This window comes from Patagioenas fasciata, chromosome 1 (assembly GCF_037038585.1).
Source record: "Patagioenas fasciata isolate bPatFas1 chromosome 1, bPatFas1.hap1, whole genome shotgun sequence".
Classification (NCBI taxonomy): Eukaryota; Metazoa; Chordata; class Aves; order Columbiformes; family Columbidae; genus Patagioenas; species Patagioenas fasciata.
Genome location: NC_092520.1, coordinates 170,709,064 through 170,728,897, shown reverse-complemented (window position 1 = coordinate 170,728,897; position 19,834 = coordinate 170,709,064). Strand labels below are relative to the sequence as shown.

Sequence of the window (19,834 nt, the reverse complement as noted above, 5' to 3'; positions counted from 1 at the left end):
ACTGGTAGCACAAGAGGCAATAGATACAAGTGGGAAATCATTAAATTCCAAATAGATCTAAAGAAAACCTTTTTAACCATAAGGGTGGTCAACTATTGGAATAGGGTGCCCATAAAGATTGAAAATCTCTTTATTCAGAGATCTAAAAATGGCAGGACAAGTGCCGGAGCAACATCATCTAATCATATGTGTTTTGAGCAGGGTAGTGGAATAAATGCCTTCCAACCTAAATTATTCTGATTCTATCCAGGCTCCAAGAAGCACAAGACGCCAAGTAAATATAATGGAAGAAAAATCAGTAGTGGCTCTGTGTTTTAAGTTCTACTTTCCTGTATAAGTCCTATTTATTAATTCATCTAACTTGGGCAGAACTATGAGCCTGAAAATTCTTGTGCTTAATCCAGATTCTAAGTATTTAAAATTTGATATTTTCATTCCCCAGTTACAAGTTAGTTAAGTGCTAGTATGCAGGCAATTTCTTCACAAAGAGCACAATTCCTGTTAGCTTTCTTCAGGAAGTCTTTTCTTCACTAAAATTTCTTGCAGTGGTCATTATTACTAGCAATGGTAGGAAAGTAACACATGCTGTAAATGGAGAATGGACTTTGCCACAGTATTTTCTGATTCAGGAAAATAAAGCAAGCCTAAATAACATGGAACCTGATTTACACAGACTAGGAGAACATATATGTTTGCAAAATAGAACAAAAATGACCATTTATTTCTAAGAAGCACTGAGTGTTTTGGTGGAAACCCTGAAAAGGATGAATGAAAGTCATTATACACATCACTACCATGGATAAATCAACTACAATCATAATTTCAGTGACCTTATTTATCAGGGAAGATATATGAAGTAAAAGTTCTTCATGGGCAAATAATTTTTACAAAGAAGTCATAGAAAATTGCATAGAAAAAGGTAAGAAGTATTTTAATAGTACACCCACCTGGTTTGGTCAGTCTGAGGAGATTTGATTCAAGAGCATTTAGATTTTCTGTTGCTTTTTCCCTTGCAGCTAAATGGGATGCCTTTGAAGAAGTGCTCTGGAATACCCAATACTTAGTTATCAAAACTTAGCTTCTACTTAAGTAAAAAGTAAAATTTTTATTCTAAGTTGTAGGAAACCCTCACAACCTGATGCATCTCTTTGTAGTTTGAGTATTAAGGTGTTTGAGGTTGAAAGTGCTTCCTCCACTGAGAAATATTTTTCAGTCTACACAATTCCTAAGTCACTCTGTTATAATGACTCAGTTTCAAGTAGCTGCTACACTAAATGAGAGGCTTTCTACATTATTTAAGATATTTTTGCTCTACTTACACAATTCTTTAATTTTTTTTTTTTTTAAATTTTTTTCTGTCTTATAAAGCATTCCTGCAAACTATAGGAGAAGGAAGATCAGTATATATATATATATCTCCATGGCTCTGAACTGTGCTATAGCTAACCCCTCTCAAGAGAATACAGTATTTACAGAAAAGAAAAAGTGAAAATTGGAGCAATTACTTTGACTTCTTTCTTAGTGTGTGTTTCTTCAGTTTTCATAGCTCCTGACTGGTCAGGTGAAGCTGCCGGTGAGGAATCCAGTAATTTTTTCCCATAGTTAACAATAATTACAGCTAGTTCGTATTCTTTCCATGAACGTAGTACCTATTAAAGAATCATGTTATATATTTTTGGTTTGCATAACATGTAATGTTTCATTATTGTCTACTTATAATTGTGAAAATGTGTTAATATTATAAATGGAAATTAAATACTCAATACTTAAGTTTCCCTCAACAAAAACAGGACTATAGATCTGTAAAATAATCGGAACTGCAGATATGTTATCTATGAATTCTACTTCGGCTTAACTGATCCTTCAGAGAACAGAAAGATTTAACCAGAAGTATCGGTTCCTGTGATTAACGTTCTCCCAGTTCTCAGGTAGTACTACTATGAAAGAACATAAAGGGTAACTAAATGATCCTCATTTACTGCCCTGGTATCAAGAGCACATTTGAAAATCTTAACTGTATTAGTGAAAGGATAAATTTATTTTTAAAATTATGAAATTTATATATGAACAGTGTGAGGAATGTTTTTAGATGGCTTTATCTTCTTTAGATCAAGCTCTAAAGGCCAAAGTACTTCTACTATAAACAAGGTGCTTATAGTAGCAATATATAGAGAGCCAGCAATGTGCCCTTGTGGCCAAGAAGGCCAACAATATCCTGGGGAGCCTTAGGGACAGTGTGACCAGCAGGTTGAAGGAGATTATCCTTCTCCTCTACTCTGCCCTGGTGAGGCCACATCTGGAGTACTGTGTCCAGTTCTGGGCTCACCAGCTTAAGAAGGACAAGGAACTACTGGAGGGAGTCCAGCAGAGAGCTACAAAGATGATGAGGGATCTGGAATATCTTTCTTATGAGGAGAGACTGAGAGAGCTGGGTCTGTTCAGCCTGGAAAAAAAAAAAAAAAGCTGAGAGGGGATCTTATTTATGCTTATAATTGTCTCAAGGGTGGGTGTCAAGGGGATGGGACCAGACTGTTCTCATTGGTGCCCAATGATAGGATGAGGGACAACAGGCACAGGCTGAAACACAGGAGGTTCCATCTAATATGAGGAGAAACTTCCTTGCTTTGAGGGTGCCAGAGCGCTGGAACAGGCTGCCCAGAGAGGCTGTGGAGTCTCCTTCTCTGGAGACATTCAAAACGTGCCTGGACACATTCCTGTGTGATCTGCTCTCACTGAACCTGCTTTAGCAGGTGGGTTGGATTAAATGATCTCCAGAGGTCCCTTCCAGCCCTAACCATTCTGTAATTCTATGAAGGTAACTTCATGTTAGGACATTTGTCTTTGGGATAGAAAATAAGTCTATAGATTACTTTGGGTTAAATACAGTACATGGCCTGACTGCAACTCAACAGAAAACTATATACCATGAATTAATCAGAAGCATTTGCAATTCAACCATTCTGTTCGCTATTCTGTATGCTATTCTGTTGAAATGCTATCTCCAAGCCGGGGCGGGGGGGCAGTGGAAAATCACTGTTTCAAGCAGAGTCATATAGCTGGGAAATCCAACAACAAACAGACACTTTATCAAGGTTTCAAGGTTCCTAAGAGGCCTTATTGGCCTTGACAGCCTCCACCTGAGCCCTCCTGTGTGTGGCCAGGAGATCCTATCTGGCAGGAATGCTGGTCTACAGCATACTCCAAGCCATGACTGAGCCTGGCCATGGATCCACTGATCTGGACACCTGACCTGTGGACTGACTCCTCAGCTTATCCTCAGACTGCTCCCACCCTGATGGACCAGCCTGCTGGGCTGTGTCTGACCCTAGCAGCCCTCACCAGACCTGATCCTCATCTGTGGATTGACTTCCCAGCTTCACCTCGAACCTGCCTCATCACCAGAAACTCATCTGGTGATCTGGACTCCTGGTTCAATCTGACTGCCAGGTGTTGCCCTGATGGCCATGGCATTGCCCTCGGCTCACAGCTCCCCAGCCCTCACCACATCCCGACAGTGCCCTCACAGCCACAAAGCAACTGATTAATACCAAGAAAATGACAACACTAGTCCTTAAAATATTCATCTTTATACATTTTAAATGAATGAAAACCAGGCCTTCTTGCAGTGCACTTTTAAGGATTTTTGACACTCATCTGGTCTTGTGAAGTGAGCACACAGATCCATCTCCTTTGAAGACCGAGGAGAGGGATCATCAACACAGTACAATCCCTCAAACCATCAGCTGCACCTCAGTTTTGGAATGAGTTTTTTTACCTGAGGTGCACTTGAGGAAAGCTGACTTTTTCAGCATTATACATCTATTGTGGCAGGTACTTTAGCATGCATCTGTAGCTGAGTAAAAAAAATCCTACCTATATCACGTTTCTCCTTATCTTGCTAAATAGATTAATTATCTAAATCATAAATGTGATCTGCATGTATGTATGATCATTGAAAGTCAAGGTGTTTCTGTTCCTGCCAGCATGTCGGACCAAATAGTATAAAGTCTCTTGTATCTAATTACCAAATAAGCCATATATGTCATTCTGATGAAACTACAAACATGAGCTATATGCAGGAAAAAAAACTTTTAATTTATATGTTACATACATTCCTTATTGAAAATACTACTACCTTAAATTTTAAAATACATGCAATGATATAAAATACAGATTTTCTGTTCACAAAGTAATAATTACAATCTATTTTATAACCAAATGAAAAATCTCAATTCTGTTAAAAACGCAAAATGTAATTTTTATATAAAATCCCCTGATACAAAGATACTAATAAATATTTCTATACCTTTACTATTTAAGATTGCTGCTTCTTCAAGATATCAGTTTGAAGGTCAGCTTACTAAATACTTTTTTTCCTCTAAATGACAACAGCTGTATCTTAAACTAAGCTGTAAGCACAATAATGCACACCATACCTTTGCTGTATAAAATGAAGTACAAGCTATCATATGCTGAATACTCTCGTAACATCCTACATGCTTCCTCTGCTGCAAGGCAGCACTTGGAATTTCTTGAAGGACAGCCAAGCACTTAATGAGAATCTGTAAACAGAAGGGTTAAAATAAAGTTTGAAGTCTGCAACAAATTTACAAGCTTGTACCTCTGCAAAGCCTGTTGTATTTGATGGTAAACTTTAAAAATACCTTAAAATCCAACAGGTAGGGTGAAATGCTAGCTCTACAAAAGACAACAGTAAAATATTCATTGAATTTAACAGTGTCAAGATTTCAACCACAGCCCTTTGGAATAAATTACATATTCACATAAAATCACAGATATTAAATTAGAGATACATGATGTTGTAATTAACATGATATCAAAGAACGCTTAATTCAGTGAGATTGCATACTCCTAGTAGAGGACTGCTTAGAACTATATTGAGCTGATCAGAATTTTAAATTAAAGAAAAATGTTTCCAGCATGATCTAAAAATGAAAGACTCCTTTTCCCCATTTTTGTCTAACAGACATAAAAAACCATGCAACTTAATTATTTTTCCCTTTAATTAGGAAATCTAAAACAGGAGCCATTTCCAGTTGCTAGCTGTGTCTTTGGTAGGTCATCACAGCCAACATCTTCTTAAGCAAGAGGCCACCCATGTATTTATTGTTTTTTAAACACACCTAAAAACTTGTTAAGTCCCTGAGTGCCCCAATAGTTGTTCCCCGAGCAGGCTCGCCTGGGGTGTCCTCCCACGCCTTCTGCCCAGGAGTCCCAGTTTAGCTCAGACCCAGGTCTTCAGTCCCTGCTTGAGCTATGGGACTGGTGTGCTGGTCTTCAGTTCTGTCTCCTGGGTGGACCTAGGACCTGTGTTGTAGCCTTGTCTCTAGTCTCTAGCTCCAACTCCTGCAGCTTCTGATTTTTTCTCCTGGATGAACCCTGGACAAGCACAATAGCCAATCCACCATCTCTGGACTCTCACTGGATCCTCTAACCAATACCTTGCTCTACCTGCCATGTTCAGATGCTGCTAGTCTGTGCAACGCCTGCACTGAAGTCATCTCATCCTTCCTCACAGAGTGAACATTTTCTTACTGCTGCTCCCTGGCAAAACTACCTACAGTTAGTAAAAAGATGCATGTTGCTACTGTATCATTGCTGAATCTAAATCTGCTGCTTCAGACATGGCAGGAAAGGATTCAGGGATTCTGTTTTCAAAGAGAAGTTGCTTGCTTCTGGAAAGGAGCACATGCCTGAAAGCTAAAGACTGCGTTATCAAGACATTGAATATACTTCTTTTTTTTAAGAAGAAAACTGTATATGATGCAAACACTCAAAAAAAAAAAAAAAAAGGCAATAGGCAAATGCTGCTTTTCTTTCCTCAGAACTGCTATTTGCAAATGACATTCAAGTAGAAGTTACATCATATACTATACTACAGTTTAAAAATACAAAAAAAATCATCCTGAAGCAATAATCAATATTCTGCAGTTGTTTTATCATATCTGAAAGCAGAATCTGTGCAGCTTACACTAAACATATATGAACTGGGAACACATAAAACCATAAAAGGCTGTTCTTTCAGCAGCTACTAAGAACTCAGAGCCTAGATATTTGGCTCTCCCACTGTATACTTCATTAGAAGTTTAATTTAAATTGCTATAACTCCAGGACTTGCATGCCAGTTTCTTTGTCTTAAAATGCTCTCACCTGAACTACTGGGACTGAAGAAATCTTGTGATAAATAATTGGAGCAAGGAGACCATAACATTGTACAACAGACTGCAGGGTATAACTTGCATCGTTCAACCAATTACTCAGTTCAATTGCCACAGCCATTCTTTCACATTCTGCTAATCTAGCAACCTGCAAAAGAAAACACATTTTGATTCAAATATAAATTCTGTTGTTTTAAATCAATTAAGAGTGAAAGAAGACAGATGTTATTGCAGTTTAAAAAGCAGAGTAAGTTGCAAGTAAGATAAAAATTGAATATTTAAATATTTAATTTAATATTTAATTTAAAATTGAATATACCTTGGCACCTGTTAGAAGTATATAAACAAATGCAACGTTATTCATGAGTCTAAAAGAAGCCGTTGTTCTTGACCTAATTTTGGTCCCTCAATTTATTCATGCAGTTTACAAAGCCTGGTAACAAACTCAACCTGTGTGGTGTGGAAATTTCACAGGCCAACCTCTCAGAGTAGGTAAGGGCAGGGTAACAATTCCCTTCTTTCTCTTCCAGTCATCTGCTGCAGTCCTTGCATGTGTGAGCAGATCCAGTGACTGCTCGCATTTTTAAGAGACAAACACTTTAGCAAAGAAAGAGTGGAACGGGAATGTAATAATACCAAAGGCAAAGCTTAACTATTCAAATAACAGAGGAAGTTTTTTGTGTTATTAACATGCTATTACACTATAAAGACTGAAATAAGCTAAAAGAAGCTTAGCATATTAAAAGCATGAAACTCTAATATTAATAAAATATATGTATTAAATAGCAGAGATGTTTACAATTAAACATGCTGCATCTTAATAGGACAAAACCAGCAATGATTATACCTCTCTTAAATTATAGTCTACCACTGCTGAAGTAAAGGAAACATCTTCATCAGCTGGAATCAGCAAGATTTGGATTAGGATATTAATGAGGCAAAAACTGATTCAGAAACCGTCTTTCTACCAGGATACAAAATAAGCAATGGCTACTAGAATAGTTCAGAAAGGAAGACCAGGTAACTTAGCAGAAATTTTAGTACTCTGCAGATAGGATTAGTACATTGCACCATTTATCTTCGAATGACAAAATAAAGCTGATTGAAGGGTAAAATAAATTCCCGTGTAGTATTTTAAGGCACACATACTTGCTCCTTATAAAGTATCTCATTGGAAAAAATGGAATCACAGAAGAGTCCTCTTTCCATGACATTAATGTCACAGATGGCAAATAAACTCCTTAAAAAGAGATGCAAGGTAATAGCAGAAGTCTGAGATACAGCCTGAAAACAAAGCCTGCAAAATAAAAAATCAAAATAACAGTAAAAGCATGTTAATGATTCTGACCTCTCATGCCTAAAACTGTATTATATGAAAATGCAATCTTTCATTTAAAAATTTTGTACAAAAGTATTACTGTAGCTACTGCTGGAAATTTATACATAAAACTGAAAAAATGTTTAAATTTTCTAACTTAAAATAAATAAAGGGGATAAGGCTCCTTTTCAAATTCTTGTCCATCTTCTACTATCTTAAGACATCATTTCCTTAGCCATTTCATCTAATCCAGCGAAACTTACTTCGAATTTTCATGGAAAACTTGGGATGCTACAGCTGATTTATTTTAACTGTCTCTTTACACATTCTTGTTTTGTATTCTGACAATGACACATGCAGTTGTGATGTCCATTACTAAGCGTTAGTAACAGACTCCATGTCATCACTCCGTGTTACAAGGCTCAGAAGAATCTTTCTTCTTCCGCCTGCTTCTTGTTCATTGTGGGTTTCTTTTCTGCCCTGTGGCACAGCAGCATTTGTCCTTTTTATATTATTTATGTTACAGAAACAATCCTATGATTTGGAAGCATAAGAAGTAAATTCCTCCATCTCCTTGATTGTAAAAGAGACTGAAACTCAAGAACAAAGATCCAATAGACATATTCGCACACTTGACATTAGCAATGAATCAATAGAGCTTCAGGTTGGAAACAAGAGGTTTCCTTTCCTTCCAGCTCCCTCTGCTGTCTCTTTAAGTCCTATCCAATTTCTTAGCTGCCGATCAGTAAAACTGAAAACTACTTTGTTTCAGAAAGGCCTGATATTGCAGCTTTGAGAATCTTCCATATTAATTGTAAAAAAAAAAAAAAAAAAAAAAAAAGGCTTGGATGTAACTGTCACAAAAGCAAAATCCCTGAAAACAGTTTGCACAGCTATTTAAAATTTCCTGTCTTCATTTGATTTATTTGATTTCATTTGATTTATTTGAAAGTTGTTTTGTTCAAATGTTACCTCTAGAGCTGCATGTGTTAAAAACCAACCAACCAAACAAACAAACAAAAAAACACCACCACCAACAACAAAAAGCTGATTAGGAAAAAAGATTAATGAAAAATGAACAAGTGAGGAAAAAAAACAAACGCAATGACCAGTCTTGCATTCTTGCTTTGTTGCCCAGGCCAGGGGTGGATTTAAAACATCCATATAGTCATGAAACAGGATGCCTAGTGACATCAGCGCAGTCCACAGGCTGCCACAAAATCCCAAGGGTTCTTATGGCATGTAACATCAAGACCCTCAGTCAATTTGTATGCCCAGTATTGGACAAATGGTGGCACTTGAAGAACAGACAGGACACATGTTAGTGGTCTGGCTGAGGCCCAAATAACAAGAAGCACACATAGACACATTAGTTTTCTCCTGTAACAGGATTCAAAGCACACACAAGCCTTCACTCTCTGCTTGCATCCAAACAGCATCACCGTGAGAAAACAGTGGGTTCTGCTGCAAGTATGTCAAAAAAATCTGGAGAAAACATTAGTTACATCTTATGTCTCAGAATGGTTGATTTTGATTACCGGTTATTCCACCCGTAAAGTGGAAATGGAAGTGTTCTTAAAAAACTTATAGGAAATTCCTCTAATATCTGTTTCTTGATACATATGTCTGTATTTCTTTATTTATTCTTTAATTCTAGAAACATTCAAGAACAACTAACATGCATGCAATAAGGTTGCTTCTTGTCGTTATGGTTTCAAAACTGAGTCTCTCAAACTGAAATGGATATGCTGCAAAACTTTTTCATATCTCCTCCACAAGCTTACCAAAACTTTCCTATGAACAAATTGGTCTAAGAAGAATTCCAAATGAAGATGATGATTTGTGTTATATTGTATTGAATGATATTAATATATTAAATAAATAAATATTAATATAAATAATACAATATAATTTCATAGTCAAATTATAAGCAGTTGACTAACATCTAAAATTACTCTTGTTATTGTATTATTTCGTGTCTATTATTTCATTCATATCTGGGAATTTAATTAAGTTTTGATTTATTTTTGCATTTGGATCTATTGAATTTTAGTGTATGCAACCACAAAATTTCTAGCTGGGCTTTCTCATCATGAAAAACCTATAATATTATGGTTAAACATTTGATATTTGTTTATAAATGAATTAATTTTAAATATCTCTTTTAAACCACTCTAGTATATTCAGAGATTATTGGTAGACTTATTTAACCACCCCAAAACAAAATTAGCAAGCATTTATCCATTTTGAGTGCTGTTCTTGACAAAATTTTCAGAATTCCTGAACCCTTCTGCTCTCTCAGTTGGAACTCAAAGTCAAGAACCTAGTGCACATTACAAGTTTTGCATATGAAAATGCATCACACAGAATTAATAGCCACTTTATAAATGTTTCCCAATTACCTTGACAAAGCAATCATTATAAAGAACTAGGTGTGTAAATGCTAGCAGTTCCATAAATAACAAAAATCCTCCGCTAATTATAAACCACTATATTTTTATAACACATTTCATACCTTTTTTCAGAATGTTTTTCATATCGCAAGTCAGAACAAAATTTCACAACCTGGCACTCTCAAAAAGAAAATGTGCACATCTATAATTGACTATTATTTTACGTTTGGATTTGCCAGTTACCTGTTTTCAGATATAGTCAAATTTATACTTGCAGAAACAACAGCTGCATTGGCAGGCGGTGGAGAAGAAACAAAATAATCCCACATTGGTGAAAATGCTTCTCTGGCTAATGTATAGTTGCCAATCTGATAGGCTGCCTAAAAGAAAAGAAAACCAAACCAAACACCAATAAGTTTCCATGTTTATCAAATAACCAAGCCAAATATGATTATAGTATGAATAAAGATTTTAAAACTCCCTCCCAACATGTAAATTTACAATTTCTGTAAGAATATTCTGATATATTTTAATAAAAAACATGTAGTAATGTAGTAGCAATCTGATTCTACCAATATTAGTATACCTTCAGAATTAGCATCAGAGAAGGCAAAATACTTTCTTAACTGTTGACCAAGGATCTAATACCCTTTCTGGAATACTTCACAGGTATTGTGCTGCAGTTTTTGAAGGTATATTATTTCATCTAGGTTCATTTTACTTTCATTAATGCTGCTGAATGCCCTGCTGCTCTGGATAATGGGATGTAAATGGAGCCACACAAGTAGGCATAAATTCACGTGGATACCTCTCTGGGAGATTTTAGGAAACCTAAGAGTTCCCCATGTTCTGAGCTGTAGGGCTACACAATTTCACTTTTCTCCATGCCACAATCAGTTTTAAATTTTCTTTATTAAGAATAAAGAAAATTATGATAAAGGTCTGTCAGAGCCTTTGTGGTCTTTCACAAGACACTACAAAAATAATTTCAATATGAAAATGGTTGGATTTGATACCTGGTAAGTTCAATCACATTTGTCATCTTGTGCCATAATGACTAATAAGATGATTTCTAGCACTTGGTCTCAATCACAAAAATGAAAAATAAATTTAAACAAAGAATAAAGAAGTTAAATGCAGACTGAAAAACAGGAACCAGAGTAAGAAAACTAGCTGAGAGTCATCTTTCCCCTTCAACTGGAATTTCCAATAATTTTGAATTGAGTTACTCAAATATACCATTTGTTGTGTTAAAATTGTGATTTCTGCTTATCAAGCTTTTGGCAAGAAAGTCTTGCCAAAGTTTTAGAGCTACCAGTGAAAACAAGTAATTACAGTCAAATTAAAGTATGCGTTCATCATCATGCCTCTAGCCCTACCTGAGTCAGATAGGCTCGAACAGCAGTAACAGAAAGAGGTGGATATGCAAGGATGGGCTGAGTTGTTTCCCCAATTGCATCACCAATAAGTTTTCCATCAGAAGAATATGCTGCAACTGCAAATATGTATTTCTCATTGGGATCTAAGCCTTGTATTTCCAAGAGGCTTTTCCCATCAGCTGGTATCTAGCAATAAAAATATTTTCTAGTTACACCCACTGAACATACCAAAATCAAATCTCAAATTCAAAGCTTTAATTGTTAAATAAATTATTTAATGGTCTTGGATACAATCAAAGTACAACCTAGATTAACATGCATGTCACATTTCCACATAATATCAGGTTCTTGAAGACAATAAGAAAACAATTAAACAACAGGGAAAAAAAAGTATCCGTTTTCTCTGGAATGCAGTTGAGTATACAGAGCACATAACCTAAGAGAACAGTAAAGTACCAGGACCTGGAGTTTCTCTAAACCTTTTTTGTCCATTTGCACATTCACACTGTGAGCATTCACACTTGCAGTCGTTGAGCTGGAAACATTCTCACCCTGAGCGGAATTCCAGAGAGAGCACATGGCTCTCCTCCATACATGCCACAGGCATGGATTAGATATGGGCAGAGGATGTCTCAGGTCCTCTAAGCACCATTAACAGGATTTTGGAGTTCATAAAACAAACAACATATTTTCAAGATCTTCATTTTTCCTTCAAGTAATTGTCCATCTGCACTTAAACTTCATGGCTTGCTTCTAACAGGCTTTTCCACCTTCCCCTCCATAACCAGGACAATTTAGACAAAGGAAAGTTTTAGGGTCTTTAAACAACAAACAACTGACACAGTGACTGAAGCACAACATGACAAATGAGATTATCATAAGGTAGCGTCAACACAGTGCTCTTATTCAAATACTGTCTAGCCTTCATAAGGAGACCTCTGAACAACAAAAATCCTTTCAAATGCTGGGGCTGAATTTTGAACCAGCAGACCAGACATTAGGGTAAGACAGTCTGTAGTTTCTCTTTAGAGCAAGTTTTTCTCTTGTTGAAAAGTTGATAGATCATTCCACCACCAAGAATTCTATTCTAAAACTTTTCCATGGAGCAGGCAGATCTTGACTTTGTCTGCAGATCAGCATTTTACAAAAGCATATCCCCAAGCAACCAGAAGTTCAATTGCTGAAGCATATGGTTAACCTCTGGTCTGGGCATGTCCAGTGCCTGCCAGAGCTAAGACAATGGCCTGGATGGATTGCAGCAAGTTCACAAAAAGAACAGCTAGCAGTTGGGTGAAAGTCTCCAATTAAATGCTTAATTCACCTGGAGCAGGACTGCATATTGAAACTAGCTCACTGGACATCTCAGGAAGTTCAGTTCTCTGGATTTGATAATAAGAATATCAAAAATAACATCAAACCCTCTATTACCAGTAGCAACACACACCTTCTCTTTTTATACACTTTCCTTTTCAGGGAGGAGATGCGGGGAACAGGTACAAAGGGAAAGATTTCCTCTTCATCACCAAAGACAGGTCTACCAGTGTTAGTATAAAGCTTGCTCACAAAACCAGGAAAGCTTGAAACATTGGACAAAAGAGGCTGAGATCATTCTTTTGTGACGATGCAAAACAGAGACCTGCCCTGCAAAGAACAGGACTCTCCAAGAAGATTTCCAGATACAAAAATGATCATTCCAATCTAAGACTACAGCAAAATTTGCTGAAGAGGTTGTGCTGAAGCTTTTTTTGCTCATTTCTTAAACACCAAAATTCTGAGTATTTGGATGGATCGCGTCATCGTTTAGATGGACAATGCAATAGAATGTGTGAGTGAAAACCAGAACTCAGTCTGTGCAGGAACATCAGACTGTGACTCAAAGGAAAAACAAAACAAAACAAAACAAAACAAAACAAACAAACAAAAAACACAAACACAAAAAAACCCACTACAGTAACAAGAAAGAGAAACCCCCCCCAAAATTCCAAAAACAAGCTGCCAAATTGCAATATAGAAACTATTTAAAAATACTGACACATATATGTGATCAGTCATAAGTGCTCAAAGACGTGTGGGATGATTTGTCATACAACATGTTCACAAGATGAAAGGGATAGAGTATGAACCTAAAAGTCAATAATGACTGAATATGAAGGTTATTGAAGGAGTTATATAACCATGTTGACAGAACTATGGAAGGTAAAGTCTGATAGAAGTTACACAATTAAGAAAAATACTAAATTTTATATCTGTTTATAATTTCTCTTTTTTTGAATCTCTGGAAAGTGGAGTGTCTGGTGAACACTTTATAAATATATCATGTACTTTATTTTCTTTTTGTATTTCTTAAATGTCTCTCAAAAAACAGGATCATAACAGAAGGGACAGAGACCTCTCTAACCTGAAGCTTTTGAATCATTTAACTCATCATTCAAAAAGACATTCCTAGAACTCATTTTGGTTTTCAGTGTATCTTCAGCCTAGAAAAATTTCAGTTGGTTAAAATAACAATCAAAAGGTTTGTCAAAGGCTTGGCAAGTTACCTGATTAGAAAAAGATGTCAGATGTATACATTTAGAAAGCTGGGCTTTTTTAAAGAAAGAGAGAATGATCTGAAGGAGTTTCAACTCTGTCTTACCTCTTCTCCTGCATTGCGAAGTTTATTGTTATTTAACCTGACTTTCACATTACTTTCTTCTGCTACACACCCCAAAATACTGTACCATGAAACCTTTGAAGAAAATGGGGAAAAAAAAAAAAAGAGTTGATACATTATAGTATTTCCAACTTTTGCCTAATGTATAACATACTAATTTTGTGAAAAGTTTCTAAAAAAAGAAAAAAAAAATCAGTTATAAAAAGGAATAGTCTAACTGCACCAGAAAAATTCTTTAATTCATTTAGCTGGACAACTAGATATACTAAAATAAAAGCAGATTACTCTCCATTATCCTGTCTCCTACCTTGAGCTACCCTATACATCAAATGCATCTCAAAACATAAACTCCATAGGTCATCCTGTAGATTTAAAGTTATCTACATCCCGTATTTGATCTTTGCAATGGTATTCTTCTAAAGTTGAAAAAGTTCTGATTCAGCAAACTACTTGAGGACAGATCCTTAAAAGCAGGCAACAGAAATGCAGATTTAGAGTAATGCAGTAGTTTTTTCTAAACAAGCCATGTTCTTAGTTCCTATTGAAATCAATGTGTTTTTAATGCCCTTGAGCTGCTGATAACCTCATTGAGCATATAATCTACACTTCTCAATACTTTTACTCAAGGAAGAATGTGAGCATGCATTCCTGGATCAGTGCTCAGTTGTATATAGCGAGATCAAACATGGAAACTAATTTTGATTTCACTTCTGAAGAGCTGAGCAGATGGATTTCAGTAAGTTATGCATCTGACAAAGATCTTTTGCATTAAGCTTCTTCTACTAAAAATTGTGCTAAGTCTCTTTTGAGGAGACATTTAAACAGACATGAGGTTTGGCAGATAAGGTCATTTTTCAGCTAATAAAAATTATCAATACCTAAAATGTTCATTTTTTCTTGTAGTATACATAATTTGTCTTGCAATGCATCTTGACTGTTTTTCAGAAGGAGATGCTGAAATAGAGGCCTTTCTTTTCAGCAAATGAGCAACTTTAATTTCAGGAAATTTCAGAGATACTTTGACTTATAATACAAGAACTACATTTGTCTAATGAAATCCTAAGTATCCATTTCCTTTAATAAGTTCTTAATAAAAAATACCTTTCATGTCTGCTCAACAGTGATGCATATCTTTAGGAAAAAAAAATCATCTCGAATATCTGGGCTTAAATTATAAAAATATTAATCACATTGCACCATCTAGTGGCCCAATATGTTACATTCATGCTCCTGTACTGAACGGAATGAAGTATTAATACTTAGCAAAACGGATGAACTACCAGACTTTAAATAATTTCTTTTAAATTAACTAATTGAACTGCAATAAAACTGTAAGTTATAAAACAACTGTTCACAGAAACATTCTTACCCCTACTAAAAATATTTGAGTTTCTGCTAATTTTATACACATCACAATTTTGAAGAAGCTTGCAAAATTTCTATGACAATGCCTCTCTCAAGAAAACTGCAGCTAGTGACTTTTTCATACTTTAGCCTGTTTGAACCTTTTCTGGGCATACGAAGAAGAATAAGGTGATTTAGAAAGGTCAGCATGGATTTACCAAGGGCAAATCATGGCTGATTACCACGATTGGCCTCTGTGACAAAACTACTTGATTTGCAGAGCAGAGGAGAGGAGTAGATATCTTTCACCTTGACCTGAGCAAGGCACTTTTTTCGACACTGTCTCCCGGTATTCTTATATCCAAGTTAGAATGATACAGGATGGGGGTGTGAACAGATCAATGGGTAAAACAATGGCTGGAAGGTCAGACTCTGAGACTAGTTGTTGGTTCACACTCTACCTGGTACCTGTCCTGTTGAAATGACCTGAAGAAAAAAATGAGCACACACTCACCAGGATTGCAGATGATGCCAAATTGAGGGAAACAGTTGATATCCTTGAGGGCAGGATTGCTAGTCAGAAGGACCTAGAGAGCCCAGAGGAAGGGGCCAACAGGAACTCCATGAAATTTAACAAGGACAAATGCAAAGTCTTGCACTTGGAAAGGAAGAATTCCTTGCAAAGATATAGGCTGAGGACCGATCAGCTGGAGAGCTGCATTAAAAGGATCTGGGGGTCCTGTTAGACAGGAAGCTGAGCATGATGCAGTGGTGTGCATGTCAACAACGCAGCCTAAAAGCATCTTGAACTTTATTAAGGAAAGTACAGTTCGGACATTGAGGAATGTGAATAACCCCTCTGCTCAGCACTCGTTAAACTACATCTAGATACTACAGACAGTTTCCCTCCTGCCTCCCTTCATGCTAACAAGAGATGTTGAACAACTGGAGTGATTAGACCTAAATTGAAGCAAGATAAATTCCAATTGTACATAAAGAAAAAGGTTTTCTGCATGAACAGGTTGCCCTACTGCTGTTCAGTCTCCATCCTTGGTTTTCAGGACTGACCAAAGCCCTGAGCAATCTGGTCTAATCTCACAGCTGACCCTACTTTGAGCAGAAGGATGAACTAGAGACCTCTCTTAAAATCCCTTATGAGTAGTTCTGTGATTAAACATGTTTAACAGAAGGTGCATTTTTCCACCTGAACTATGGCACTTCAGCACTTCATTAACAGTGGTCTCAGTGTGGTACTTGCATCACATGATACAATAGCCTCACATCTCTTCTGAGCATGTCATCCCCTAAGTGAGAGAATGAGCTTTTTTCAAGTAGAATAAATAAGGGTTATATGAAAGAAGCAGCAAGGAACACAATGCTTGAGACGAAGAAAGTTTCACGCAAATGTGAAGATCAAAACAGTGAGTCACAATTGACTCACAGGGACAAAAAAAAAAGCATACTTAATTAAGTCAGAATAACAATCTTCTCAAGAATAACAGAGAAAACTGTGATGGTATGGTAGTGTTGAAACAAATTTGCTCTCTTGTGAATTTTCTTATTATCTCTTATGCAGTCATCATGAAAAACATTACCTGAATATTCGAGGAGAATGTGGCTGGTTTAAATGTCATGGAGCAATGTGATCTGGAAAGTAATAGAGGAGGAGGAGGAGTCCCATGTGTTTTGTTACTGCTCATAGCTTCTTTGAGACTGTGATACAATGCACTTTGTTCGGCTTCAACTTGCTCAATTAAAGTTAGTGCTTCCTATGTTTTAAATTTAAAACAAAGGGGAAAAACTATTAAAACATAACAATTAGACAGATTTAACACTTATAAATGGTTTTCAATACGATCTTATAAAAAACGTACTGCTATGTCAAAAACTTTTATAGCTTTTCATATGATCTTATACCCTAAATTAGGATTAATGGTACTTTGGGCAAGCCTTATATATGCAGACTAATTTCACAACGTATAACAAAGAGAATGCAGGGTTGCATATGAAAGAAGCAGGACTGAGGCATGTCCAATTTTTTAAGAACCTATAGGAAAAAAGAAAGTGATCACAAATAATGTTGATTAGCAATTAGTAGCAACCAGTTATTAGCTCCAGCTAGAAAAAGAAAATATATCAACTCTTATTTAGGAGCGAGCTGGACACCTAATCTGTGGAATTTCTGAAGGAGCTGTGGAAGTGGTTAGACTGATTTTCTGCACTACAGAAACAGGAATGAAATAAAGTCCAGAAACAAATAAAAGGAGGAGAATGCAGGCCTGGCAAAAGTAGAACTAAGCCACTTCCCTTGGCTAGCTGGAGAGAGCTGAGAGCTGACTGACAGTCTGTAAGTATCTTACAAAAATGTGTGGGCCCCCAGCACATAGTGTTTATGTAGCCATTTGTTTGGAAATCAAGATACACTTTTTTCTTATATAACTGAATGGCAAATTGGTAGGTTTCTTCACTTAGTTTGCACTGTTAGGAGAAGAGAAACTTAACTCAGAAATTTAATATTAAGAATTTAGTACTTTTACGTCTTTACTTGTGGCAGCCGTCCAGTGCAAATCAAAGCCAAAAAGGCCGCCTCCCAGAGATGAAGAGATCAGGGATGCCTTGGACAAATTACATTCTTTTGGGAGAAGAGACTAGACTTTTTATTTGAAACCTTTTAGTACCATACACTGGACCAAAGGTTTAGGCTGAACTGAGTCTGAAAGCTAAACTGAAAAAGAAAATCCCAAATTGAGAATTATTCAGTGAGAGTCCCATAATCTTGTATCTTACCAGCTCCTTGTTTCTGTCTTCATATGTTTATAAGGGTATAAGAGCAACCATACCAGGTCAGATGACAGATTGAATAAGCCTTGTATCTCATGTTCAAAAATGACCAAAAACTAGCCACAGATTTATAGTGAAATGAGGAGCTAAGATTTAATAGAGCCTTAAACACATAACATAGCTAATAATTTGCACAACCCCTCACTTCAACCTGCTCTGTCCCCCTTTAGAATAGGGTGGCATCCACCCTAGTGAGAAATGTTTAAGGAAGAAAAGAAGATTATTGATGAGATATGTAGTAACTCTTTCCCTCATACAATCGATTCAACTTCTGTAGTCAGCAACTGTAAAGTTATTATCTTCCTTAAAAATGATACTTCTTTATAGCTAGCTGTACTATGATACAATTTTTAATTAAAACCATCACAGCCTCATTCTTCTCTGAAGACATATTTCTTATTAGTGCAAGGATGGAACTGCTCCCAGGTTGGAAAAAAATAGCGTTGTGATTGAGAGTGGTCCTGCTTGACCTGTCCTGCATTAGTTGTAGTAGTTGGAAGATAATAAATGTGTCAGAGTTGCAAGAGAAGAAAGAATAATCTTATGGTTGAGGAAGCCAAATGTCATTATAAAAAAAAAAAATCCTTGCTTCTGCCATAGGCTTATCCTGTGATAAACCAGATTCCTGCCTCTGCCACACACTGGCACTGTGCTATTAGCTTCACCACATTAATTCAATTTTACAGCTGGCTAACAAGAACTACCAGTGTACCCAATTCTGCAAAGACGTGGATGCCCAACTAAACATACAGGACAAGAAGGAAGAATGAAACAACCGTGAGAGAAATTAAAAAAAAAAAAATTAAAAAAAAAAATAATAAATAAATAAATCAAATCAAATCAAATCAAATCAAATAAATGAAGGGTACACAACAGTAGCTCCAGTGTTTAAGCAGTGTCATGTAGATCAGTATACATATGACTCAGAAGCCTTCATAACTGCCCAGAAGTTCACTGAAAGAGAAAAGGTTATTCGAATGTTCCTCAAAAAGAAAAAAAACAAACCTGCTTTCCTATTTTGCAGTGTAATAAGAACTAACTGATATCATACTGTGCTAAGTGCAGCAGAAAAGACTGAAAGATATGAGTCATTCTATATAGATCTCTTAGATGTTCTACAATAAAAAAGTCAAAATCTTCTACACAAAGGCATGAAAATAAAGGTATGAATTTGCTGTTCATGTGTTCATGAAGTGAGCACCATCCACTGTAATTAAGAAAATTAATGGAGTACGTAATTAAATATTTCATCATAGTACAAATATCAAAGATGATCATGCTAAGTTAGTCCAGACAAAGTTAATTCTGACATTTTCTGGCAACTGACTGCAAATTTACTATATTTATTTACCTACACCTTCCTCTATTAAAAGCGCACAGAAATAAAATACAGTGAAGCCCATTATAAGGCATTTGCAAACATTTGTTTGAGATAACAACATATTTCTTGGGAATTGCTTGTAAGTCTTCACTGGTGACTACAGTTACAACTTTCATGCCGTATCACTACACCTTATATTCATAAATGCCATCTATTTTACAAATACAGGAGAGAGATTTTTTAGTGTATGTCTTTCCCATTTTTTGCATTCTTCTGACATAGAAGATATGCCTGTTCATTATCATGCTCCCAAATCTGTAGCACTTTCTAGTAACTTCTTGTTTAAAATACTTTTTCATATATTTTATAGTCAGAATTTCAGATTCTGCTATCTGTTGTACAGGCT

General features: G+C 36.2%; 1 protein-coding gene across 1 annotated transcript in view; it reads right to left on the bottom strand.

Annotated features, from left to right (window-relative positions):
- Positions 1-19,834, bottom strand: part of CFAP54 (cilia and flagella associated protein 54) — a 115,226-nt gene that overhangs the window by 60,048 nt on the left and 35,344 nt on the right. Inside the window, exons 21-29 of the mRNA XM_071800309.1 lie at positions 16,862-17,035; positions 13,905-13,997; positions 11,270-11,455; positions 10,134-10,270; positions 7,329-7,476; positions 6,172-6,327; positions 4,437-4,562; positions 1,506-1,649; positions 948-1,044 (exon numbers count right to left, since the gene is read on the bottom strand). Coding sequence (XP_071656410.1) covers positions 948-1,044; positions 1,506-1,649; positions 4,437-4,562; positions 6,172-6,327; positions 7,329-7,476; positions 10,134-10,270; positions 11,270-11,455; positions 13,905-13,997; positions 16,862-17,035 — 1,261 coding nt within the window. The remainder of the gene's footprint in view (positions 1-947; positions 1,045-1,505; positions 1,650-4,436; positions 4,563-6,171; positions 6,328-7,328; positions 7,477-10,133; positions 10,271-11,269; positions 11,456-13,904; positions 13,998-16,861; positions 17,036-19,834) is intronic.